The sequence below is a fragment of the Populus alba genome, chromosome 10 (genome assembly GCF_005239225.2).
Source record: "Populus alba chromosome 10, ASM523922v2, whole genome shotgun sequence".
NCBI classification, from domain to species: domain Eukaryota; kingdom Viridiplantae; phylum Streptophyta; class Magnoliopsida; order Malpighiales; family Salicaceae; genus Populus; species Populus alba.
In genome coordinates, this window is record NC_133293.1 from 6,804,219 (window position 1) to 6,819,441 (window position 15,223).

Consider the following 15,223-nt stretch of genomic DNA (forward strand, 5'->3'; position numbering starts at 1 on the left):
GCTTGGTTTGGTTTGTTGGGTGGCTAACTTCTCGCAAACAGCAGCTGGGCTTTCTTTCTTTCAATTTCTCTTGCTTTTAATTTTGTCGTCTTTTGTTTTTTTTCCTTGGATATCCTAATTATTATGGGGAGCAGGTGCTCCCACTGTTTAATGAGAACACCGCATGGCAATTGCGGGCGACGTTGTCCCAAGAGTTTGTTTGATAACGTTATAGTTGAGGATATTTTTAGATTTATTTTTTATTATTCATATATAATTTTTATTGTTCATATATTATGACTGTAAAAACTTGAAATTGAAAAACAAAAAAAACTCGGACAGGCACAGAGACCACCATTGGAAAATGAAAGGTGCCGCCGATCTTTTTATCCTTTTCCCAGGTACGTAGTATAAGCCAGTTTATTATACCTGGTAACACCGCAGAATGATTTTCAGCTCCCCCATTTAGGGTTTGCTTCGATATTTCTCTGGAAAGAAACAAAAAGGAAAATGTACCGGCACTTGTAATAAACACAACACAACCTTTTCAGTTCCAGAGTAAACGAAGAGATCATATAGAGATGTGATATAGAGAGAAGGGAGCTAAATGAAAGCAAAACAAGAAATTAACTTGAACATAATCGGAACTGTTAAGAGGATAACAACGAATTAAGCGTTAATAAAGTAAAAATTTTGTAGTCAATAAAACAGGCGACAGGCAGCTCGTTAGACATCTTTAACTTGGATAACAGCATGTAGACGTTGCACCAGGAGAAGACCTCAAGCATTCTTGAACCTAGCTGCGAAGGCACTCATAAGATCTGGGTACTGAAAAATGTCTTCCAAAAAGGAGTCCTGACCCACTGGAAGATTTAGTAACATCTCATTATCGTATGATACTTGGTCATTACAACCAACTCCGGTGCGGTAACAGCCCTCAGGCTGCCCTGATGACTTTATTCCTCCATGATCAAGATAAGCACCATGGTGCTCATTTTTAACGAAGCACTTCGTGCTCCTTCTCAATCCATCTAGCGACTGACCACCAGATATTATTTCAGCCGATGGCGCAACCATTGACTCTCCATAGCTTTTTGAGAAGTCAATCTTTTCAGTGGAGTGCTTAGGCAAAAACCCTTGAATAATTTCTTGCAACAAACCAGAGCCAGATGGTTCTTGTTGAAAGAACTCCAACTCTTCAGCTTTTGAGTTGGGACTATTCAGGACTCCAGGAGTATAATTCTGATTAAACTCCATGTGGGGTAGACTAGTGACAGTTGAGTCTGCCAAAGTTCCAGAGAAATTATATGGACTAGTACTACTGGTGTTACTAGAAAGGTTCGCCAAGGAACCACCTGCGAAAGTACTAGGAGCAGAATAGGAGGACCCATTGATGCAGGGAAAGTGATCATATAAAGGTTGAGAATGATTTTGAGACGACGAACCTGAAGAGGAGTTTACGAAATCACGAAGAAAAAGCATGTTCAGAGTAGAAGTGTTAGCGGAACTGCCACTAGTACTCCTCTGTGGAGCAGAGCCACCAGCAGAGAAGTCACCCACATGAGAGTGACCGAGAGAAGACCAACTTGAAGAGGGCACTGTATTATACTGGCGAGAGGGCTGATGATGAGATGATTTTGAGAAAGTATATGGAGGGAGCAAATTATGAGAGTCAGTTGTTGCAGAGTAAGTCTCAGGGTACACAAAATTAGTACGAGCCTTGATACCTCGCATTACTCGAGCTGCATAGTCATAGGCACAAGCAGCCTCCTCTGCGGTGTCGAAAGTGCCGAGCCAACGCCGTTCCTTAGACTGAGGATCCCTTATCTCGGCTGCATAACGACCCCATGGCCTCCTGCGGACGCCACGGTACCTCATGTTTCCACTATTGCCACCACCTTCTTTCAGTGACCTTTTGTTTGTGGTGGTGGTAGGCGCGGACTTCTTCTGCAGGTCGGCGATTATGGGTTCGTACGAGTTGGATTCCGGCACATGGCTCGGCACTCCGTTGAGCCTTCTAAGCGCTTCTTCCATATTTTTGGAACTGGAGGATTCGTAAAGATAGGTGCTTTACAAATGAAATAGAACAAGAAAAACAAGCTAGACCGGAAGGAAGAGGTGTGATTTCGGCGATTTCAAAACTGAGTTTGGCACCTGGACTCTGGGGTTGCATCCTGTATTTATAGCTGGAGATGACTCTCAAATATAGAGATATGGGAGTCTCGAAAACTGAAGTGACAGAACTCGTGCATGGGACAACATAAAATTGATACAGAAAAAAAAAAAAAAAAAAACAAAAAAGAAAGAAGGTAGGGTGCAAATGTTGCCTGGTGAGTTAAAAAACTGGAGTGACTAGGATTTTTTACTGGTCCAACCGTCCTCGAATCAGACGACTTTGAACTTTTTCCGAGTTTCCTTTTTAAAAAAAGCTATTTCCACTTTTATTATAGTTACAATTTTAAAAACATCAGAGGTGTGGGAGATTATTTCCCTCAGTATTGATGATATTTTGGAGCCTTTTTTTTTTTTTCATTTTAATTATCGATCTTTTCTCTAAAAAATAATTATTTTGTGGCCAAAATGTTTGTCAATTGTTTATGATTTATTAGAAAATGATAAGATTAAAAGAATGTGAATTAAAATAAAAGGAAAAGAAAAGGATGGTTTTTTTTAAAATTAGCACAAAACATTAACTTTAGTCTTCAAACTTTTTAATTAATATTTATTTTGTCACTCTAGTTTTTAAAAATTTATTTTTGATCCAATACTTTATTTTATTTATTTATTTAGACTCTGAAATTTTTCAAATTCCAGTTATTAAAAGAAAAAATCATTGATTAACACTAATTATAACTATAAAAAATTAATTCTGGTGTCAACAAAATTTTATTCACTGAAAAGAGTTCTACTATGATATTAGTTGAACTCTACATTGTCTAAGAAAAATAAATCTGGAGTTGATTTATTTGAAAATGAATTCAATAAGTAGCATAAAAATTAAAGATTATTGTAAAACAATAATTACCAAACCTAATTTAAATATGAAAACCATGGAAATTGTAAGAAGTTGATTTTAAAACTTAGATATTAATTCCTATATGATTTTAAATATTTTTTATTAACAAATATGCTAGCAACACTTTTTTTTATATATATAAAAATTGATTTGACCACAAGGCCAATAATCTAATTTTAAACATAAACACGGTGTATGCAGGAGATTAGTCATAAAAGAAAATAAAAGTGTTTAGATTAGAAGCTAAACTAACATAGCTATGAACTATCAAGATTAAAAAAAAATTCTCAAACCTAATTTGAAAATGAATACGACAAGCAACATGAAAATTAAAGATTATTGTAAGACAATAATAACCAAACCTAATTTAAACATGAAAACTATCGAATTTGTAAGTAATAAAATATGGTTTCATGATAGCAAGAGCCAGTTTGGTGTTCTTGGGTCAATAATTATTTTTATAGTATTTTTTATTTAAAAATATATTAAAATAATATTTTTTAGTTTAAAAATTTATATTTTATATTAAATATCAAAACAATCTAAAAGCACTAAAAACAAAGTAATTTAAAAAAAAAATTATTTTTTTTTTCAAAAACAACTTTTAAACAAACAGGTTCTAAAATTAAAGCTAAACTGTTGGGGATAAAATTTCTTATTCTCATTTTACCATTTATTATTCCCTTTTCTTCCCGGGATGTGACCATTAAATTTTGTACTCCCTATCTTTGTTCTCTGGACCACCCTCCCCCGTGAAAGGACACTTTTAAAGACGAAGGTGTGTTGCCATTGCTCGATCATATTTATTTTCAGAAAAGTAATTTGTTACCATTGAAAGTTAAGTAGCCATAGTTAGCTAGTGTAATTAATAATAAATGCGACAATCTCTTCTTTCATTTTTTTTCTCCCCTTTGGATCTAGCTGACGGGAGAATTTACCTGCACTAGATATAAACGTCACCGTTTGTGTTGGAAAATGTATTATAGTCCTAATTTAATCAAGATTTTAATTAGCAAATGCATTAGATGTTGGCAATGTGCCAAATTGTCAACTCTGCACCTACGCCAGCTATAAACTCTGATGCAAAGTAATTGTCTTCGACTATTTCCAAGAGCAATAAAGAGCAGAGTGTGATCGAAAACAGTGAAAAATTTGATTGTCTCTCTGGGTTCGTGAGAAACTGATAATTTTGATTTTTTTTTTTTTTTTTAATTTCCATCACCTTGTATAGAAATGGTGTGCTAAGGGAGTTTTGAAGAGGAAAAAACACACGCACGTACGTGGAGGGGTGTGTGTGTGTGTGTGTTCCACCAGCCATGTAGAGATAAAGGAGGTCTGGTGTTTTCAGGCGAGGGAGGTAAAGCTGCTACTTATGTGATCTCGAAACTTTTCTAGGAAGTTGAAGAAACACGCTCTGGCCCTTGTAATTATCATTTTGAATGATTACACTGGCGGCGCTCAGAAGTTGTTTCTCCCGCTTTGGTTTTTGTTTCTTGTTCTCTCCTTGAATTTAATATTTGCTGGCATATGTTTGCAATTTTGGTGGTTGTTTTGCGCTGGAATTAGGGTTTCAAAAACCAAGGATTTATGGTCACATGGACTTGTCTGTCTTGTGTAGGTGTGTTTAATAGGGTATTTAAGGGATGAGTTTTAGGGTTCTGTTGGCAGATGGAGACTAAAGTTGTTGTGGGGTTGTACCTCAAGTCAGAAAAAGTGGTGGCGATGTCTCCTAATTAACAAAAAGCTAACCTCCTCCACTACTTACCTCCGTCGTTCCTCTAACTTATCCTTCAATCACAACTATCAAATTCTATCGTCTTTTTGTAACTTCACAAATTCAGCAGATTCATCATCAACTCAAAGACTAGCAACAAAAGTTAAAACCTTTCTGAACATGGAGAGAGTGTACACCACTGCATGCATGCACATGTATATATACATGTGTGTATATATATATATATATACACACACAGGCCAAATCCTTAATGCTTCATGCATTTACGATAATGAAGATGGGATGGTAGCCAGTTGATGAGAGTTACTTTTTTTAAAAAAAAAAAAAAACATTGATTGATCTTCTCTTTATTGAGTGAGGAATATACGTATATATAATGTTATTCTTACTTTTCTTTAAAAAAAAAACAAATTACTCTTTATCAATTGTTAATCTCAATCCATCAAGCGTAATTAAAAAAAAAAAAATTCTCTAACATTATTTATGAGATCGGATATAGTTTTTTTTTTTTCTCTAAATATTTTATAGTTGTTTGTTATGGTTTTTCTTTCATTTGAAATGATAACGACTTTGACCTCAAATCTCTTGAAAAAAAACTTAATCAGTACACATCGATTTCATCTCAAATAATATCCCATGCAAAAAAATTTAAGCACTAGAAATGTATATTTTTTTTTTAAAAGAAAAGGAATACACGTAACAAGTCTTCACAATATGTCATGTTAGTGTTAATCTTAATTCTTTAAATTAAAAGAAGGTTTAAGATTTTATTAGATGATTTTCTCTTAGCTGAATTTATTTTCTTAATGCCAATAGTACATATTAGTCTTAATGTATAAAATACCTATCTGACAGTTGTTACTTTTTTTATTGAATTATAAAAGACTATTATTAAGATTAACACTACTCTTTTTATATATTTCATATTTAATAAAATATATTTTATTGAATATACTACCACATTATTGTCTATCTCATAGATATAACATGCAATTGTTGGGGTTGTTAGAGCTATAGTTAAAGTTGTCAAACTTCATTCAATTAATAATTCCTATTATTTAGGACGTGTAGGTAGAATCTCACTATTTCCCTAGCCATTTACCATGTAAAACATGGGTTGTTTGTTTCAATTTTATCTCTTTGTAAGGCTTATATAAGCCAATAGCTTGCTTTATGCTTTTATAAATAGTATATAACAAAAAAGCTTACAACAATCCAGTATCAGAGCACTTTCACAAGGCCTGATTATGAGAGAAAAGAAACTATAGTTTCTTCAAAAGAAAAGGCGTGAAAAGAGAAAAAGATCATAAAAGAACAAAGAGAATTGAAGTATAGAGGATGACAATAATTTTGTTCAACCAACAATTCCTAAGTTTGATGGTCATTACCATCATTGGTCCATATTTATAGAAAGTTTTCTTCATTCAAAAAAGCATCGGAGTTTGGTGGAGAATGGAATCCCTTTTACAGCAAAAAAGGAGTGGAACATACTGAAGCACAATGAAAATCAATTCTAGACTAAAAGCTGAAAGACTTGAAGGTCAAGAATTATATATTTCAAAACCGTTATGGAGACCGTTCTCAATAGAGACATTGTCAAGCATATTTGGGATTCTATGAAGCAGAAGTATCCATGATAGTAAAAAGAGCACAACTCTATGTTCTTCGGAAGGAGTTTGAGGTTCTACAAATAAAAGAGTGTTGATGAGTATTTTGTTTAAACACTCATCATTGCAAATAAATGGTGATTATTGAAAAGATATTGAGATCAATGACCTCAATGTTCAACCATGTTGTGTGTTCATTTGCAAAGTCTAATAACTTAGACATTTTAATCATTGATGAGTTGCAGAGCAATTTATTGGTACATTAGCAGAGGATGAACGTGTATGAAAAAGATAAGCAGACATTAGAGGTTACCTACGATGATAAATTTTATGGAAGAAGAGGCGGTCGAGGTCATGGAATTTTTAGAGGAAAAGGCAAATAAGCATTCAACAAAGCTATAATTGAGTGTTACAAGTGTCATCAATCACGATATTCTCAATATGAGTGTTCTAAATAAGAGAAGGAAGCAAATTATATTGAGCTTAAAGAGAAAGAAACAATGTTGTTGATGTCATATGTAGAGCTTAATCAATAAATGAGAAAAGATGTTTGGTTCCTTGACTTAGTGTAACACCCTCAAATTATGATGTCATGGAATCTCAAACATTTCTTTACTAATATCAAGTATTGAATAATATGTCTAAGATTATGGGATTTTTTTTAAAATAATTTCGACAGAGTTTTCTTTGTTTTATAATGTTACCAAGTTATCGACTAGACTTCATTCAATCACAATACTCAAACCTTCCACTTTGATCCAACCATCCTAGATCATATCCCATTTCATCATACAATATTCCATATAACTATACTTCATTGTATTTTCTCAACCTTACATATTCAACAATTATAAACTCAAGGATTCATATTGAACTAATTATTACATTAACATGCATCCATCTTTTAAACATGCATGATTATAATTATTAAATATTCTTTTTGAGTAGTTTAATAATATTAGTTCCTTACTCATACTTTTTAAATGTATAAATACCAAAAGCAAACATTTTCATGATACATGTATTACAATTTACCTATAATACAAATTACATATAAAGAAAATATATTACATCCCATAAACTAAACAGATTAAAACACAAGCCTATGAAATTACATATAATGAAACTTTGAATTTTAAAGAAAAGGATGAATTACTTATTGTCTGCTCGTGATGGCCCAGCTCCTCCTGCTTGATGCACTTCTCCCGAAACAACTCCTGAATAAATCAAATTGTACTACATTATTAATCTATTATTATTTCTCTTACGTGCCTAAATTTGAAGCACGTAATATTTTTTTTTATTTAATTAGGTTTTACACCGAAATTTTCTTTCATTTATCACTTCATTTTCAACATATAGTTTTAATCAATTTTTTTCTTTTAATTCACTTAAAGAATTCTCCCATGAACTATTCCACCATTTATTTATTCCTTCTTTTCACATTCTCATGATGTTTCTTCACTTGTTTATATTTTGAATACTTCAGATAAGATAAAGAACATCATTTCTCAAACATTAAACAATTAAAACCTCATCCCTATATTTCTTCATCCTTAATTACAAGTTCTTTTCTTCAAAATTATTCAATTTCTTTCTTAATTGCTACTTACATTCACTATTTCTATACTATTCTACCTCAATTCCATCATGTTTATTACTTTTATCAAAAACCCCAAATTCTCATAAGAACCCTAATTTAACAAAAATCAAGAATATAAGAAATGAAATCAAATTTAATTGTCATTTTTTGATAACTTACTCAAATAAACCCAAAAACACTTCATTCAAGTAAGAATCTAAATTTTTCATTCTTACCAATCTAAGTTCTCCCAATTTTTCTTCTCCTCCTAGTGTGGCCAGCCCTCCTCACCTTTCTTATATCTTCCTTCACTTGATTCTTCTTTAATTTAATGTTCTAAGTCTTTCAATCTTACAAGTTTCAAAGCTCTCTCTCATTTTTTCTTGTTTTTCTCTTGATTTCTCATGTTCTTCCCTTATTTTTTTTTCTTTCCACATTTGTTACTGCCCAGTCGGCAGTTCATAACATAAAAGGGGCTGCCTTGTTTTATTTCTAATGGTAAATTACCATTTTACCCTTAATGAGTCTTTTTGCTTCCATTTGACGATACTTGTTCTTTTATAGCACTACCAAGCTCCATTCATCCTAAAATTCTAACCATATTTTATTCATTATATTTTACGGTTTCTCATAAAATTTCAGCTTAATCTGATGGTCGGATTTAAAATTACACCCAATAACGTAAGACTAGTCAAATTGTGATTTTTTGTCAAATTTTCTGAATTTCTCTAAAAATTCTGAAATTTTAACCCAAGCTAAGACATAATATTAGAAGGCTCCACACAAATTTGCAGAATTTTATGATAACCCGATCGAGAGTTATGAATTTTTCGTTTTGTTTTACATGAAACTAGTCAATTTATAATTTTTCGCCCAGAGGTTTTACACTTAGGGTGTAGCAATCATATGTGTGCAAATAAGCAGTGATTCTCAAATCTTGATGAGGAATTCCCATAATATTTTAAGCTCAAGAATAATTCGAAGATGGCTATGTTGGGAAAATGTAACATTGAGTTGCAAATTGTTGGAGTTACTCAGGTAATCACTAATGTTTTCTATATACTTAAGTTAAGAAATAATTTATTTATTATTAGACAAATGCAAGAAAAAGGTGTAGCTATTTTAACACAACATAGAGGATGTAGAGTCCATTATCCCAAGAAAGGGATTATTGTGCAAACAATAATGTTTGCAAACAAGATTTTCATATTCCTTGCAAGATTTCTATTGAAAGCTCCTACTTGTTTCCAAACAACTCTTGAAGACAACACTCACTTGTGGCACTGCAGATATAGGCTCCCGAGTCTCAAAAGTCTGAGAACATTGTAGTATAAGCAAATGGTGAGAAGGTTACCACAGTTGAAGGCACCATCCAAAGTATGCACTGATTGCATGGTGGAAAAGCAACACATGAATGCAATTCTAAAGAGGAGTTTATAAAGAGTATCACAAAGACTGCAGTTGGTAAATGCTGACATCTGCGAGCCTATCAAACATGTTTTCAATAGTAAGAAGGGGTATTTTATAAGTTCTATTAATGATTACGGTCGTAAGGTGTGGATTTATTTTCTTGTTAAGAAATCTAAAGCTTTTACTATCTTCAAGAATTATAAAAACCTTGTTAAGAAAGAGACATGAGTTTTTACTCATTGTCTGTGCATAGATATAGGTGAAGAGTTCACATCTCTCGAGTTCAATGCCTTTTGCAAAGCTCATGGTATTATAATGCAGCTCACTGCAGCCTACACTCCCTAATAAAATGGAGTAGCTGAGCACAAAAAAAGGAAAATCATGAACATGGTTAGAAACATGTTATCGAAGAAGTAAGTTCTAAAGAATTCCTGGACAGAAGCAATAAAATGGACAATGCATGTGCTCAATAAAAGTCCTACATTGGTAGTGAAAAACATGACTCCTTAAGAGGTTTGGAGTGGTGTTAAACATAATATTGATTATTTTCAGGTTTTTAAATGCATTGGCCATGTTCATGTGTCAGGTAGTAAAAAAATATTAGATGATAAATGTTTTCAGTGTGTGTTGTTAGGAGTGAGTGAAGAGTCTAAAGCATATAGACTTTGTCGTCCAGCGTCCGAGAAGATAGTTGTAAGCAAAGATGTAGTTTTTGAAGAAAATATATGCTGGAATTGAGGGGGGAGTAATAAAGATGCAAGACTTGATGTCCTCGAGTGGGGGGGATTGTAATGAAGAAGGAAGTGAAAATTATCAAAGTGAAAAAAAAAATATAAAAAGGAGGTGACAGTAGAAGAAAAATGATGAAAGTTTAGCTTACCTTCAAATGAGTTACCTGAAGACAATTCTCAAACATTTAAAGAAAGCTCACCAGAAAGGAGGAACAAAAGAGTACCATTTTGGATGGAAGATTATATGAATGAGGGGAATTCTTAGAAGAAGTTAAGCATAATTTGGTTATGTTTACCTCAACTGCAAATCTGACTACATTTTAAAAAATTGTTCATAGTTTCAATTGGAGAGCTACAATGGACTTGGAGATAGAAGCGATCAAAAGAAATAGAACTTGGGAGCTAATATATTTGCCCAAAAGAATGAAAAATATTATAGTAAAATGGGTTTTCAAAACTAAACTCCATGAAAATGGTGAGGTTGATAAGTGCAAGGCTTGGTTAGTGGCAAAAAGGTATACACGACAACGTGACATAGATTATACTAAAGTGTTTGCGCCTGTGGCTAGGTGGGATAAGATTTGAATGGTAATTTTTTTAGCAGCTTAAAACAGTTGAAGTGTGTTTCAACTTGATGTTAAAAGTACTTTCTTGCATGGAGAGTTAAATGAAGCAGTGTTTGTTGAATCACAAGGTTATGAGAATAAAGGTGAAGGGCATAAAGTGTACAAATTAAAAAAAGGTATGGCATGACTTTAAACAAGCTCCTTGACACGGCCAAAAGCTTGATGTCTTTTCCCAAGTGCAGGAGTGTCGAAGTAATAAATAACCCGGCAAGACCGGGGTCAAACCACAGAGAGGTTAATTGTATAAATTATAAATAACAACGCAATAATAACAATAATAACGATAATAATAACAATAGTAGTACTAGTAATAGTAATAATAATAATAATACTCAGTACGTGGCGTTGTTATACCTGAGAATGATCTAAAAGATCGGGTCACAGGTTTCCAGCCTATATACTGAGTTTATGAACAGATAATAATTATAATAACAACAACAACAATAATAAAGAAGAGAAGGAAGAAATTAATGAGAACTTTAAGTTGAAAGATTAATGTAAGGATTAAACAACGATAAAAATAAATGTCAAGGTTAGAGGATCCACTAATGGTACTTCAAACAAGTATAGTATAAACTCTTATTACTCAATTGGAAACCACACATAAAGGAGGTTCCAATCAGATTATAAATTGTTAACATGATTACATTAGTTATCTTATTCGAATAAAGCTAATACTTGTAAATGTTGGCAGGCATTCATGATTATAACTTATGTTAACAACAAATCAAGTTCCTTTCATAGCTCAGGTGTCGGTTATACCATACAGTATGGGCTATGAAAGTACCAAGTATTTGTTGTACCAAGTGTTATACAACATAATTCTAGATTAACCATTTAACAAGCAAAGTATTAAAAGTGAACAAGATAACAAATATAAAACATGTTAGTATCCAACGTTAAGGTCCATGTTAAGTTTATATTATACTTATTCTTACACCATTAGTGTACCCTTTTCACCTTGACATAATTAACTTAGTTAAACATAATGAAAGAAAGAAACATAGATGAACAAGATAAGAACATAAATGAGAAAGAAGTTAACTAAGTAAAGGAAAGGAAATGAAGTGCATAAACTTGATATTAATGAAAGCAAAACATAAGCAATACAAAGAGAGAAAGCAAGAGCATGATCTTGATCTAGAAACCAAGATGCCTCAATACATGGTAAGTGCCTCTTTTTATAGGCCAAAATTTGAAACTATTGATTTGTTGACTAATTGATGAGTGGGTGACCACATCTTGACTTGGTGACAATCCTTATCTTCTTGTCTGAACAAGACGTCATTGCTAACATCATAATTTTCCTAGAATCCTTAAGAATGTTCTAGGAAATTGTCTCAGCTTTCCAACAAAAAAAAGATGAGGTCATTTGGACTTCTAGAACTCAAGATATGGGTTGAACACTAAATAATGTTTGGGCTGTAGGACAGCTTCGGACTTCTTCGTTGTTCCTTCAATTTGGACTTCAAAACGACCTTTTTAAATCTTGGGCTCCTAATGAAAGTTGTAGGCCTTTGTCTTACCTTTCCATCCATATAAAATGGACCTAAATCCGAGATCTAGAGCTCTAGATATGATCCAATTACCGAGCAATGTTCCGGTTTGGACTGCACCAGCATCTCTTTTCTAAGTTTGGCCATCTCTTTGTCCTTTCACTTTCAATACTTAAACTCATCATTCAATATTTTTATTTATGTGATAGGCCTGCATTTAAGATGAACATTTACCATAAATTAAGGTATCTTATAGTATCAAACTTGTTATTATAAAACATGCTTTAGTTAAGGAGTTATTGATACTTCAAGTGCAAAATGATGATATAAAACCTTGATAAACATGCACTTTTAAGTACTAATCACTCCTCGTGCATATCATAATTATATTGAAGCATACTTTGTCAAAAAAAATTAGGAGGTGCTACTGTGAAGATACCTTATTCATAAAAATAAGAGATAAAGGTAAAATTTTGATTGTTAGCTTATATGTTGATGATCTAATTTTTACTGGTAATGATGAGAGTATGTTTGTTAAGTTTAAAAATTCTATAAAACTTGAATTTGATATGACTAATTTAGAAAATATGAAATATTTTCTCGATGTGGAGGTTTTACAAAATTCTGAAGGCATTTATATTAGACAAAGAGTATGCAAAAAATGTTTTAGAGAGGTTTAGGATGGAGAAGAGTAATAGTGTGAAAAATATCATTTTTCTTGGTATTAGACTAATGAAGGATGAAGAATGAGCCAAAATGAATGCTACCATGTGCAAATAATTGGTCGGAAGTCTTATATATCTAACTGCAACAAGGCCAAACTTAATGTATGTGGTGTGTCTCATTAACAGATTAATGACAAGTCTAACTAAATTGCATTTACAAGCTGTGAAAAGGGTGTTAATATACTTGAAATGTATTGTTAATTTAGGAGTTTTTTACCAAAATAAAGGCAATGAGAGTTGATGGCATATATAAACAATGATTATGCAAAAGATATGGCTAGATGAAAAGAGAAGTACTCATGATTATAGGTTCTTACTTAGTGAAGGAGTTGTGTCATGGTCCTCTAGAAAGTAGCTTATGGTTACTCTGTCTACTACTGAAGCAGAGTTTATGGCAGCTGCTGTTTGTGTTGTCAAAGGGAGTGGATGATGAGAGAATTGGAGAGAAGCTTGGTCACTCTCAAGGCAAGTGTACCACTATGTTATGTGACAACGGTTCTACCATTAAGCTATTCAAGAACCCAATTATGCATGGATACAACAAGCATATTGACACAAGGTTCATTTCTTGCATGATTTGACCAGAGATAGAGTTGTTGGGCTGAAACATTGTGGCACACATGAAAAAGTTTCAGTTATCATAACAAAACTATAAGCTGGATGTGTTCTTGAAGTTATGCAAGTACTAGGTGTGTGTGTGGTACTAAGAGTAAACTGAAAGCATTACTGCAATCAATTTAGGGAAGGAATTATTGGGGTTGTTAGAGTTATAGTTAAAGTTGTCAAACTTCATTTAGTTAATAATTCCTATTATATGGAATACATAGATAGAGTCTAACTATTTCCATAATTATTTACCAAGTAAAACATGGATTGTTTGTTTCAACTTCATCTCCTCACAAGGCTTATATAAGCCAACATCTTGGTTTATGCTTTTATAAATAGTATATAACAAAGAAGTTTACAAAAACAAACTCTCTCATCTCTCTTATTATATATATATATATTAAAAAATCTACTTGAAGCATGATGAAATCACCATAAGGTTTTTGAGTTGTCATGAAATTACATAGATATTTAAAATTTTTAGAAGATATAATAAAATCCCCCTCCAAGTTTAAGAAAATATTATAAAATTACCCTTTTATTTTCAGAATATCCTTATTAATATTTAAAAAAATAGTTAGATTAACAACTACAGAAAAAATAGGGAAAATGTAAAAATAAAAATAAATATTGGGTTATTGTTTTTATAGATGAACAATAATAAACTCACTATTTAATTTAGGTCAATTTTGATTTTATTTTAGTATTATTTCTTTTATATGCTGATTATTTATAATTTAATCATGTATAGTTAAATTATAATTAAGGACACTTCAAATACAAAATAAGGTTTCTATAAAAAAAAATATAAAAATTGATGGTCTTTGTATATAAGGAGATCATTTGTAATTTACCAAATGATTTTGAATCATTTATTACTTAAAAAATGTATATAGTTATTGATTTTGAAAAAGAAATGATGCTTGTCAAAAACATATAGAAAAAAATAATATTTTGATTAATTTATATAATTAGATACCGCAACTACTTATTTATTTATTTATTTATCAAAAGACATAGATTTTTTTGTTACGTTCCTTATTTTTATATTAATTCTAAGACACTAGAATTATTCGCTAAAATATGTGATCGAGTACATATAGTCATCAAATCAAACTACTTTTGATTATTTAAGGCCATATTGCACGGGTGATGTGCATATCAAGGTAGTGAAAGAAAACATTCAAATCTAATTCTTTTTTAATTGATATTTTCAGATGTCTAACTTAAACATTAATTAAGATAAGTTTTTTTTTAAAAAAAAATGTTCTTATAAAGATATTATTTACATGGACTTGATGCATTCAAAATAAATTCCCTCAAAGACCTTTTTAATTTAATGGAATTAATTAATCTTCATGGTTTCAAATATTATGTGATTAATCCAATGTTTTAAGATTTGTCTAAACCTTACTCCTTTTGTCAACTATATTTTTTTTTTCCCCCGAAAATACAAGAAAGAAAATGGAGGAATGGGTAACATGGAAACAAGTGATTAGAAATAAATTATTTTGGAATAAATTAAAAATCATTTATTTGAAAAATGGTCAATGGACTAATTAATTAGTTTCCTTAAAGTTATAACTCACTTTTTTTAACAATAGGAGATAAAAATGAAATGTTATAATGATGCCATGCTCGTCGTTAATGTTTTCTTTTCTATTTGGCTACTTGTTGAATTAAGAGTAGCTTTGTAGTTATACTGGGATG

The 15,223-nt window shown here is 31.8% G+C and overlaps 1 protein-coding gene across 1 annotated transcript; it reads right to left on the bottom strand.

Moving 5' to 3' along the window:
• Positions 1 to 587: 587 nt before the first annotated feature.
• Positions 588 to 2,103, bottom strand: LOC118045383 (uncharacterized). Its single transcript, XM_073411647.1, has one exon. The coding sequence runs from the start codon at positions 2,011 to 2,013 to the stop codon at positions 760 to 762; it is 1,254 nt and encodes a 417-aa protein (XP_073267748.1). The 5' UTR covers positions 2,014 to 2,103; the 3' UTR covers positions 588 to 759.
• Between the last annotated feature and the right edge of the window lie 13,120 nt (positions 2,104 to 15,223).

What these genes read in the sequence shown, in the direction of transcription:
- LOC118045383 (XM_073411647.1), bottom strand. Translation starts at nt 2,013, where the DNA reads ATGGAAGAAGCGCTTAGAAGGCTCAACGGAGTGCCGAGCCATGTGCCG.